Below are 12,638 nucleotides of genomic sequence, written 5' to 3'. Positions count from 1 at the left end.
TTGTTAACTGGACATCCTGTCATAAGTGAGGAATTACTATGAGAGAAGCCCTATGAGAGGGAACCATGTTTGATTTTCACAATATAATGCCCATACATTGCATACCCCGTTATGTGTACATTGTAATTGCATACTGGACGATAACGTATTTTATGCACTAGGAAACAAGTAGTGCTTATAAAATATAATCATTATTCCAAGTCCTTATCTGCAGTGGCTAATGAATGTATTTCTGCCATGTTCTCTGCCTGTTGTTACATGTGTACTTGTGCTGGTTGTTGCATGGTATGGTCTTGTCTTACGGTACAGGAAGGTGTTTTTGATGATATGGTTTTAGGGTGTGTTGTGGTGTGGTGTGTTTCGTTGTGCTGTGTTCTGTTGTGTTGTGCTGTGCTCCACTTTGCTGTGCCCTAAAATGTGCTGTTCGCTCTGCTCTACTTTGCTCTGCTTCTCTGCTCTTCTCTGCCGTGCCGTGCAATCCTATATACGTAGGTATATACGTCTGGGCGCTAAAATCACATCCTTCCGTAAATAACTATTGTGTATATAAAAGAACTATATAATATGCGAGACACAAAGCACCAACTTGTATGAGAACATGAAAGCGTGCTATCCCCTAGCTGTTTCCTGCATGGGTGTGAGACGCTGTCCTTGACCGAGTCTTTCACCTGATTCCTACGTTTGACAATGCCAAGCCAAATAAAGAAAGCCAAGGTGACCCAGATGACACAGGTGACCCAGGTGACAGCGACAATTACCGAGATAATCTTCAGTAAGCTGCATGGAGAAATGATTTACGTTAGTGTAACACTCTCTGCTCCTAATCCGGATCAACATATCAATTAAGACGTAATCCGTATTCTGGAAGCATAATAAACAGATAGGTCTAAATGTATGTTTAAATTATCCTAGAAAATAATTTCCATTGTATATTTTGAAAATAATTCTACACAGTATTTTTTGAAAATAATTCTACATTGAATATTTTGAGACTGCTTTTGATTCAGTACCGCAAAGTGGATTAAGGATGATGATTATTGAAGACATGCGCAGCCATTGTTCTTTTATTAGAATTTTTCATAACACATAAGGATGTATAATATTATCAAGTTGCTCATACCTGAGCGTTAATCGAGATTTTTTTAAATACGACTAATCTGATTGGTACCCGCCAAGAGTCCCTTGGTACAAAAGTCTCTCTGAACTTAAGCCCCTCGCTAATTTGAGCCCTCCTGTCAAATCCCCCTCGATTCATGTATATCATATACGTAAAAATGTTCCTCACTGCACTTATATATTACATATAGTATTTTAAGTCGGAGAAAGCATTTGATGTTTTGGTTTTTTTTATTTCCATCTTTTGTAGCTACATTTTTCCATCTTGTGTGAATTGTCATAGATCAAGTGTGCATCAAAAGTGCGACTGTTGTGAATGTACTAGCAACAGATACATACATACACATGTATAGATTCTGTATATTATATAGAATTTACAGGAAGTATTTAATATTTCATTAAGTATAGTTGACTTTTCTCATTGCTCTTATATATTTTATGAAGTATTTTATTGTTTAATCAAAATTTAAACGCTACAAATTTCATGTCATTAATCATTTCTTGTAGACTTGTTATCATTTGTTTGATGATACACATTTCCTGTTCAATAAAATCATTTACGAATTACACATTAATTTATACAATATATATGATCTTCATCTTGTGAAGCAATACATTCTTTAATGCCTTAATCACTTTTGTCTTTATTTGTGTTGTTGGGTTTTGTTGTTGTTGTTGTTTTTCTTTTTACTAATTAACATTAATCTATACACTATATATGATCTTTATCTGATGAAGCAATACATTCTTTCGTGTCTTAATCACTTTGTCTTTATTTTTTTAATGTCCTCATAAATGATGTTCAGTGTAAAGAAAATGTACTGTCTCTGTCTCAAACAAAATTTCAACGATTTACTACCCAACGCAGTCTGTCTCACAGTCGCTGAACGACGTCATTTTACTTACTGTCAAGTCCTCTCTGAAATGCTAGAGCCTTTAATGGAGTCTAGATTTCTGCAGTTCAAATAGGTTTGTTGTTATTGTTTGATTAAAAATTAAATATTCAGTGAAACTCTGCTTCTCGTACCTTTGCATACAATGAAATATATGGCTGAAATTGTGTGATTTCGAATCCAGCAAAATTGCTTCTACCATGTGAATGATAAAAATACAAAGGTTTTGTTTGTAGTATTGTGTGTGTTTTGCCAAAGGTGTCATAGCTAAGAAGTTACATCTCAAGAAACGAAATACTGAAGAGGGCAAATACGATCATTTGGACAATGCCAGAACGGGACACAATGATCTTCCCATCTTCCCAAATATTTAAAGAGTCCTTTCAAACAATAATTCCAAAATTGGAAATACGCGGAGAACGGTAATAATATATTACATACTTATGGAACACATTACATGTTTATTTTGAAGACCATGCCCAAGGACCTGGTGACTGGATGAGGAACAGCTGGTTATTTTTCATCCAGTAAAACCACTTGCAAGGGTGAGATACAACATAAAGCGGCAAAACGATTCTCAAGATCATAAGTAAAATCTGTCATCATCATCATCATCATCATCATCATCATCATGTGTTAATACATGTCCAGCGTTGATACCAGGTGTACGCGACAAGACAAAAGTTGTGATACAAAACCTGGGTTGTAGTATATCCTGATTATCGTTGCATAATATGTTTATTAATTATATCATTGTCGATCGGGGTCCAGTCCGTGATTATCGGATCCCGTACATTAACGTGTTGAGAAACATTCCTTGGCGTAACTAATGACATGTGTCGACCAGGTCGGCGAGCCTGACCACCCGATCCCGTTATTCGCCTCTTACGACAAGCATGGGTTACTGAAGATCACTTCTAACCCGGGCCATAACGGGTTCTTCAATACTGTATTGTTCCATTCATGATATAGTTAGCGGGCCATGACAACGCGCTACTTCCAAACCTTTGCCACTCTAGTAACTTTACCTTCAATGACAGTTTTCTATTTTCGTAATTTATACATTTTTAACACATGAATTGTTCTTCGCACGATGTGGTTGAAGTAATGGCTGTGTGACGATAAATAACTCACTCACGCCATGCGTATATGATCCTCGACTATATACACGTTTTCTGCTGTTGACTTAGGTTAGCTTCATGGAGGTACATCATTTAATTGCAAATTTCCCAGGGTTTTTTTCGCGACGGTTCGGCGAAGTGGACAAAAATACTTGAAGTGGGTGATAAACATACTTTCGCCGTTGATCATGCTGTGTGAACAGTAAACTCAAGCACGGGATTTTCATGCTGTATCAACAACACTCACCAAAAACTGTGTATATGCATTTCAATTGTCTTGTTATAGCCTGCCATATATAAATTGGGTTTGTTTGCATAAGTTCTTTGTAAGCCAGAGAATACCCACTTTACACCCTCACGAATTTGCTTGCAAAAATTGATACTCGATAGTCGGGAAGCCCATCTACCAAGTTAATCCAAGAGGGTCTTGTTTTTAAATTTTTGTCCAGTACTCTTAACTGTAATCCATTTAGAGCACGTCATTTACACAATTTCTCTAAAGCTGCAAACCCATGTTCATGTGCAGAGGGGCAAAGTAAAAGGGGTATACATTTTGATATTTGCTTGAAGTGCACTTCAATTCCCAGATCTGCCTTAGAAGAGGTCAGGACTAAAAATTTACTTTTTGACATAACAAGATGGGTTACTGGCTTGTATGAAAAAGGGTACTGGGTAAGTCCTGTTGAAACGCCGTTGCTAACTTGAATATTAATCACGCGGTTACTAATCGGCTAGCACAGACGCATGTGAAAACAGTAAAGTAAAGGATCGTCCAAGACCTAGAAGACCAAGGAAGACCAGATACCGTGATGCCGCAGTCGTGCCACTATAACTATCACCTTACTGGGCGTCCGGCTCTCACGGATGACAACTCCTGGCCGCATCGTTTTCATAGCCCATTAGCAGAACAGCACCATCGAAAGATTACCATAGGCCCAAAGAAGCCCGATCTAAATTCCATCGAACATCTTTGGGGCAGAGATGTGCCTTTGCTCAAAATATGCTGGACTAAACACATCAACTGCGCTAGGAATGGCTGTGGTTCGGACACTGCAAATTCGACGCCTGATTGCCAGAATAAGGAGACTGACATGTGGTATCCATGGGAGGGCTGGCGTCACCATGTGGCTGGCGTCACCATGTGGCTGGCGTCTCCATGTGGTGTGGTTGTTGATGGAGTCGCAGTCACAAGAACCTGTGACTGTCAGAGTGGTGAGATATCCATGGTAACAATACTTTCCGGCAATTTTGATGTGTGTATTCCTGTCATGATACAAGTAAAGTGTAGTCAAATTTTATCAAAGTTTTCTTTTCATTTCAACCACAGTGAAATGTGTTACAGTTACCATTTTAATACTTGGAACTGGATTTTCAAAGAATTTACAGGAACATGTGGATTTTTTTACTTATATAACCGCGTCTATAGTCCTTGATACATGCTGATTCACGATGGAACGTGGGGTCGAAAATTGTACTTCATGTGAGGAGCATTAGGTAATGGAATGATTCATTTATCCAGTGGAACCCAACAGACTCGCACATTATTCGTATTTCAATGTAGAGATTCATATAATGGCACATTATAAACTTGTTCAACAAAGTTCTTCCAGGCGAGACTCCATAGCAAAGACATTTTGAAAGATTCTTTGTGTATATGTTCATCTCCTGTGTGGTTCTTCACATCATATACGCAATCCCTGTCGCTTAACCTTTTTGTCATCATTTCAAACGCTGCTTTTGGCAATAATTGATAAAAACCCGTGCCTTCAGTGTTTATTGTAGTCTTTGTTGGTAAAGTACACACTCAGATGAACAAGGACAGACTGGTGCTTGTATGTTCGTTTTTGAATTGCGTCATCTGAATATACTGAAAGCAACTAACCTCGCTGTACCTTTCTACATCTGTGGGGCGTTTTTAATAATATGCTTTAGAGCAGTGAATTATGTTATCTGTTGAAACTGTAGTTCATCATGTGTGACAGAATATATCCCTAACTTGCTGTCTGGAAAAACTCGCAAGTATCTCGAGCCTAAGTAAATTTGCTCACAATATCCATTTTAACTGGCTACTATCGGATCTGGTTCTAATTAAGACTCAAATATGTCCAAAAAATTAAAACTGATATTTCATCGAAATTTTGTCAGTCATATCAAAGCCAGTTTTAAAAGCTGTTTTCATTTCCGAGTGAGGAACATGGCTTTTAGGCTTGGAGCAATATTATAGCAATATCACACGCAATAAACAGGCACGGACTGATTTAACATGTACCTTACAGTTAGTGAGTGAGTTTAGGTTACATCACTATATACATTACAATATTTCAGCAATAAATAGACACACACTGATTTAACATGTACCTTCCATTGAGTGTGCATGTTTAGTATTACGTCACTTTTAGCAATATTCCAGCAATCACACTTCGGGACACCAGAAATGAAGTTCACTCATTGTACCCATGGGTGATCGATTCTAGTTATGTGGCTTTAACGTTTTATTTTGACCACAACGTTACCCCACCACCACCAGGCCAATGCACTTGTGGGTGAGTGAGTGTGTAAGTTTAGTTTTCTGCAGAACTCAGCAGTATTCCTGACAATTCAGTGATCAACAGCATGAGCACCGGTCTACGCAGTTGGGATACGATGACATCTGTCAACCATGTCAGCGAGCCGTTAGTCTCCCCTTACGACGAATATGGGTTACTTAAGATCAGTTCTAACCCGGAACTTCAAAGGATTATAGAAGTACAAGGAACAACAAGGCAAATCCGAGCAAACATCGACACTACCTGGTTCCATACATGTTGCTGGAGATATTCAAACACATATGACACCTTGTGATTTAGTTGTTCTTACCTTGGCACTCATGTAAACACGTTTTAATCAAAAGTCGTGGAAAACCTGTTGAATAATATATCAACACTGTGGTGCAATATTTACGATATCCCTTGGCCTGCATTGTTTGCTTTGAATGAACGGGGACATGGTGTTAGCGTTCGTAGGGATATCGATCGCTCGCCGATAGGTTGCCGTTGGCAACCAGGTAAACACGATGGCGGTCTAGAAAGATTTCCCTTCTGTCGTGTAGTGTAATGCTGACTAATCACACAGGCGAGTCATTTGACAAAGTAGGTCTATCTCAACATTTGGGATTTTACAACCGGATTTCAACATTTTCCAGCCTCGTTCACCTATCGAGCCTGTTGTGAAATACCCAACAAGGGTATTCAGAGGGAAAAGCCAATCAGCAAGCGCCTGGGTATTTACCTGTGTGTTAGGACGTAAAATCGACCATGTATATTGTGTTTCAGCACGTTTAGTACCCCGTGTGCTGGCAAGGTTGTGAGTACAGTTTTATTCCACACTGGATGAAGGATTCACAGGAATATTCCAGATTACATGCAGCATTCGCAGGTCTTTGCTTATATGCATGTTGTTGAAAAAACATTGGTCATATGAAGAATAACGGTATATCGGGAGAAGCCCAAGACGGTGTAATTATGAGCAATGGCAGAAAGGACACGCAGAACGGGTATTTGAACGAGGATTGGAACCACAATATCACGCTACCGGTCCAGGTTCGACCGAGACATGTTGAAAATGGACGAAAACGGAAACTGGTTCTTCATTTTGATGTGCGGAATACTGTACTGGTCGCGGATTCGGTGACTAAGGTTCACATGGAGCAAGCTCTCAACAGCTACCTATCTGGAGTTGTATGGGGTAATGTACAAGAGGATGGCGCCTGGAAGTGGCAGTGCGATGAGCCCTCACTGGTGCCCCCGCAAGATGGCGTCATTACGTTCTATCGGCATCTTGAAAAAATAACGGTAAAATGTCCGAGCGACCGAGAACGGCTCAGGTTCCTAACGGGAGATTTCACGGATACTGATACCGGATTAAAATTCTTGCCGCACTTCAAGAAACATTTGGAATTGCTGAAATGGAATTACTCAAGCGACGAAAGTTGTGAGCGGCGTCTCACCATGAAGGGAGTTGACGGTAAACCCTATCATTACATACTACCATCTGTATACAAGCTTATACATCAGTTGAAAGAGGACAGGAGAGAATTCGCCATTATCATAAGGACATACGGTTTGGATTGCAAAAATGTTTTATCAAGTTTATCCTTCGGACTGAAGGGGAATCACCCCGGTTTCCCTCAAGATGCCCGTGTGCCCGTGAGCACTTTTCCCGGGCACATCCGGCGCACGCAATCAGGGGAGATCACTCTGGAGACTTGGCAAACTGGTGTTGGGGATGTTTCAGAGAAACTTCAGCATGAAAGGGACATTTATCGTCATTTGTGCAATTCAAGTGGCATTACAGGGTACAAAGATGATTTTCAAATCTGGCAGAATAACAATTATCATCATTCTGTGGCAAAACCTCTGTGGATAGATCCGAGTGACCATCAAGTTCACCACATCTTCTTCGACGACAACTTCCGGGCTTATGAAGAGGACAGTATTGTTGACGTCCGCATGTTTGATATGGATGATAAGACCAAGGCTCGTGGTTTGACGAGGAAGGAACTAGAACGTTTTGAGGACGTGTGTTTAGTTCAAGCGAACCTCTTAGAAAGTATAGAAAACGAGAACTATTTCATTGAGAAGGTCAGCAAGTGCGAGATGGAGTACTCGAAGTTTCTCAAACTTGGTGCATTGTGATCACGCAGACATCACACATCCTCTCTCAACCAAAGCATTTCTCTATAAAGATGCACACCCAGATCGCCTCTGTAGTATCGTTTTCAGGACGCTGAAAATGTCACGAGGCTAAAATATAAATATACAAAGAATCTACTGAGTGAGTAGGTACGCCGATTTTAGCAACATTCCAGCAATATCATGGCGGAGTATAACAGAAACGGGTTTCACACACTGTACCCATGTGAGGAATCGAACCCTGGTCTTCGGCTTGACGAGCGGATGCTTTAACCACTCGACTAACAGAACGATGTCTGGTGTCCATCAGCGTGATATTGTTGGAATATTGTTAAAGGCGGCTTCCAGCCCACTCCCTCCGTCATTCTCGACGCGACTATGGTGGCAAGTATATTCCTTGTAATACAATGGCGCTATAATGCTCTAGACTACCGAGTACGATAACGTGGCATTGTCGGGATTTTCAGAATGATATTTCATGACTATTTACCAAGTACTTTCACAGGACCGGATGATATAGGTCATTATGTGATAATCTATAGCAGCTGAGGGTGTCCGAACACACAACGATCGCCATGCTGATAGTGTTCCTCGACAAGGTACGATGCCAAGGTAATAATGTCAGTTTCGAAAATGCATCGATTGTACCTGTGTAGCGTACCTTCTAAGTAATTCAATATAGTTTGCAGATTACATGAATTAGTTACACTAGGTGGAGCTGTATAATTTGTATACAGATAATTACTGGTATATAAATATATAAATATGTATGTGTGTGCGTATACATGTGTGTGTGTTTGTGTGTATACATGCATATGCCACATATATATGTTACATACATGCATATACATATATATATATACCAACAATTATCTGTATACAAATTATACAGCTCAACCAACTAACTACGGTGAGGTGTTTGGGCACGACAGCGTTTCAGTTAGGCTTAGTGCAATGAAATGTGATATTTCTGTTCTGCATGAAGGCCGACCATTTCATATTCTGGGAGTTGAAAATCGTTTGGATTGTGTTTTCTAAAGATATCATGATCAGATGCTAACGTTTCAGATTGTTGAAAAAGAAGAAATCGTGAGCCGTACAAATATAATGTTGCAGTCTGTTTTGCTTTATTTGTAATATTCGTTGTTTATAACTATTTATTGTAGGTTTTGGTGCATATTTCTTTTTTTCCAATTTCGAGCTGTTTTGGAGTTTAGGAGTTTGTTTTCGAGGGTGACTGGGGAAACAAACACGGTAGGCGTTTTATCAAATTAAAAAGTTTTTCATATACGCAGCCAACAAAATATCTGGTAAAAATGTCATCCTACCCCTCTCCCGGAATATCAGCAGGTCGTTCCTTTATACACTGTGTACGAGTATATTCCAAAGATACGTATACTGCTGAAGACAATCGCTTGTGTGCAGCTGCTAATAGCATCACTGTAAATCACAATGCTTTGTTAAAATGTTTCTACTTAGATAATCACTAAACAACAATGACATATGTGACCCGAAGTCCAAGAGGCATTATCCACTTGAATACTACAGACACAGTGATGACGTCAGGGAATGAATGAATGAAGGGATGAATGAGATTTTAGATCTGTATATAGAAATGAGGCATCGTTATTCAACCCCACCTGGTAGAAAATCAATTTTATAATGCACATTTGTGTCCTATGTGAAAAGTGAAAGTTTTTCGAGAATTTCAGTTTCATGTCATTGGATCTACCTCTGATTTTAAATTTACCAAAGAATCTATAATTAACCGCAAATGTGTCATTAATTTGAAATACAGATGCTCAGGGTTGTTATCGAGATTTATTATTCTGCAGAAACCAGTCGGTGACGTGACTGTTTTTTTTTTACTGTGCCCAATATATCGGTTTTTGGATGAGTGAAAGTGAGTGAGTTGGGTTGAATGTCTTTTTGAACAGTATTCAAGTTACATGACAATGTGTCTGCTAAAAGCGGGAGGAAATCCCGAAGTAATGCACGTCACACACAATTACCACCTTTCTACAACCACCAACACCAGTTCGAATACGTACGTAGACCTGTAGGAACAAACGGCTCAAACTCTGGGAATGTTTTTATAACTCCGATTCTAATGTAACTGCCAAACAGAATGGAAACATGTGATATGAGACTATACATTACGAGATGAAGATCAGCAGTATACAGTTGTGCATATGTAATGAAATCCAAAAAATACCTGGCGATAAAGTTGAAACGCTTTGGAGGAAACTTCGTGTGATTATTTTGTGGATTTCTTTACATCTATATCAAATATATCGTTATGTTTTGAAATTTTATTTTGTCATTTCACCAGTATCTTGTGTACAGCATTATATACAAGTCCTCATAATAGACATCTGTCCTCACACAAGAAAATTACTTAGGTAATATGTAATGATTTTAAGGCATAATATTTCTGTCATACTGTGATACCAGTGCCATTCTACTTCAGTAACTGCTCGCTGAAATATTCTTTATCATTTGGGATAAATGGTTGTTTATAAATGTATTGAAATGATAGGATATGTCATATCTATATGTCTTTCATAGCTGAAGCGGTGAGGAAACACGCAAGCTCACACAAGTTGAAACGTTCTAAATACAACATATTGAAATGGGTGTTCTTTCTTTGTTGTTTCTTCACAGTCTTCAGTCGGGGCGGGTGTCGAATCCCAGAGTCACACCTGAATTGATTATTCGTTTCTCCGCGCCATGAAAATACATTCAGGTACAAATATCAGACAGAAGCATGAATATAATTAATCATAGGCTTTTTTTAGATCTCCTTGTTTCATTTATGTCATCTGATAATATTTTTAATATTTTGAGTTTAGATATTATTTTTATTCACACCTCTTTTCATTTTTTTCACGCTGCAATCCATGCCACACGTTAGTACCAGGCTAGCTGGTTTCGTACTTGACTTATAGCAAAATAAAATAAAACGGTAAGATACTTAGCACCACATTGTCAGACGCATATAAATGGTGAATCTTAAAATATCAAAAGGTCTGAGGAAACCGTTCAAACTGAAAAAGAATGTATGATAAAAGACGTTAAATCGGACGGCACAGTAATTGCTTCCTGTGGAATTATCTTGATTAACGAAGCACAAGATTTACCCGGTTCAGTTGTGCTCAGCTAGTACATACTTGAAGCGCTACGCTTGTTTTACCCAGTCACTGGTTTGGTTGGTTGGTTATCAACATGTGCTTATCGGTGACATTATCAAATATTATACTACGGGATATTTTCGAGTTGTATAGTTGTATCATAAATAAAATAACGGTTTCATGGCGGTTTTCACTTTATAGGATTTCGGGTTGGAATACTCACAAGTCCCCACCTACCTAGGTTTGCATACTGGGTGCACGGGTTGATGATCATGATATATATATGACTGGTTTGGCGCATAAGACACGATCATTTAGACTGAGTCGTCATGCAGCTGAAATGCTGCAGACAGTCTGTCGAACAGACCCCTGAAGCAAATATATCCAAGAAAGCCCATTCAAGTCTAGAAAATGTGGCAAGTCTAGATTTCCTTAACTTCAGAAAATGAAGAAAGTCTCAGGGCTCCTACTTATTATATTACTTTTCTAACTATGAACATTTTTCATTAAAATATGTTCATTTCAGGGACTGGTTGTTACTCTACACTGCAGAGTGTGACGATAATTATAAACAACAATCAACAGTATCGGGTGACTCAGTGCGTAAACGGGTAGTGCAGTACTGTATACTCGTAGGTATTGTATCCCGTCACCATGGCAACGGGTAATGGACGTAACCGATGAACATCGGTATGCATTCAATGCAAGTCAAGTACTGACTGTCTGAAGGAACCCCACTGATACCGTATCTATCTATATTAGACACGCTACGTTAACACCGTACCTATGCCGTACACTATACAATGCATGGACGACAATAGGACGAGATCGACCCAGTTCAATAAATAGAGGCTAACGATCGTTAGGGATCCACTCAAACGGCGCTCAAGCGCTAGGAATGTGAAGGTCATAAGCCGGCGTACTTACCATTCGGAGTCAATACCTATGGCGGCCGGTTTATAGGAAAACGTTCCGCTTGAAGCTTCCCTGTTGTTGACAAACATATCAGTGATTTGAATGAATATATCGGTATCTGCTGCTGGAACGATGCTTTATATTTCTTTCATATTGCAGCACTGTTTTGCTATCGATTGATCTGTGGACATTTCGAACTATGGCCTATATCCATTTGTTTATTTAGTTGAATCAGCTTGCCATTTTGCTGAGGTAATTCATATGTTCCGTACTGATATATACATGTTATATTCTTTTTGGGCTGACAGCTAATGCATAAAGTGACATACTTCACGACTGAGTTTTAAGCAATGTTTCACAATTGAAAGACATACGTGGGCCTTTGGAGGTATAAACTGATAACCACACCATGCTGATTGTCGGTTGATAGGGTGTCACTACGCCCTGACGAAGTGATCTTTGATCACTGGATCGTGAGGTCGCGATAACTTGAGATGTGGTCATCATGCCGTCGTCATATAGATGCATCATGCATGGTGCGGTATTAAATGTGCAAATATGGACATGAACGCACACGCATACGCGCACACACACGAATGCTCATACACCCCACGCACACCAAACGCATCAGTCACCACACATAACGCAGCACAACACAGTCGGTTTGATAAAGGAGCAAATCACAATCAGTTCAATGTACTCACCTTAAACATGCTTGTAGCTCTACACTTTCATTACCCAATCAGTGTATATTCCATTGCCATTCTCTACTCCCTTGGGAGTATGCAACCC

The 12,638-nt window shown here is 39.4% G+C and overlaps 1 protein-coding gene across 1 annotated transcript; it reads left to right on the top strand.

Moving 5' to 3' along the window:
* The first annotated feature begins 6,564 nt into the window (after positions 1-6,564).
* Positions 6,565-10,431, top strand: LOC137296351 (uncharacterized). Its single transcript, XM_067828132.1, has one exon. The coding sequence runs from the start codon at positions 6,586-6,588 to the stop codon at positions 7,801-7,803; it is 1,218 nt and encodes a 405-aa protein (XP_067684233.1). The 5' UTR covers positions 6,565-6,585; the 3' UTR covers positions 7,804-10,431.
* Positions 10,432-12,638: the final 2,207 nt, after the last annotated feature.

Source organism: Haliotis asinina, chromosome 9 (assembly GCF_037392515.1).
Source record: "Haliotis asinina isolate JCU_RB_2024 chromosome 9, JCU_Hal_asi_v2, whole genome shotgun sequence".
NCBI lineage: Eukaryota > Metazoa > Mollusca > Gastropoda > Lepetellida > Haliotidae > Haliotis > Haliotis asinina.
Note: the sequence above shows the minus strand (reverse complement) of the source record. Positions and strands in the feature narration are given on the sequence as shown.

What these genes read in the sequence shown, in the direction of transcription:
- LOC137296351 (XM_067828132.1), top strand. Translation starts at nt 6,586, where the DNA reads ATGAAGAATAACGGTATATCGGGAGAAGCCCAAGACGGTGTAATTATG.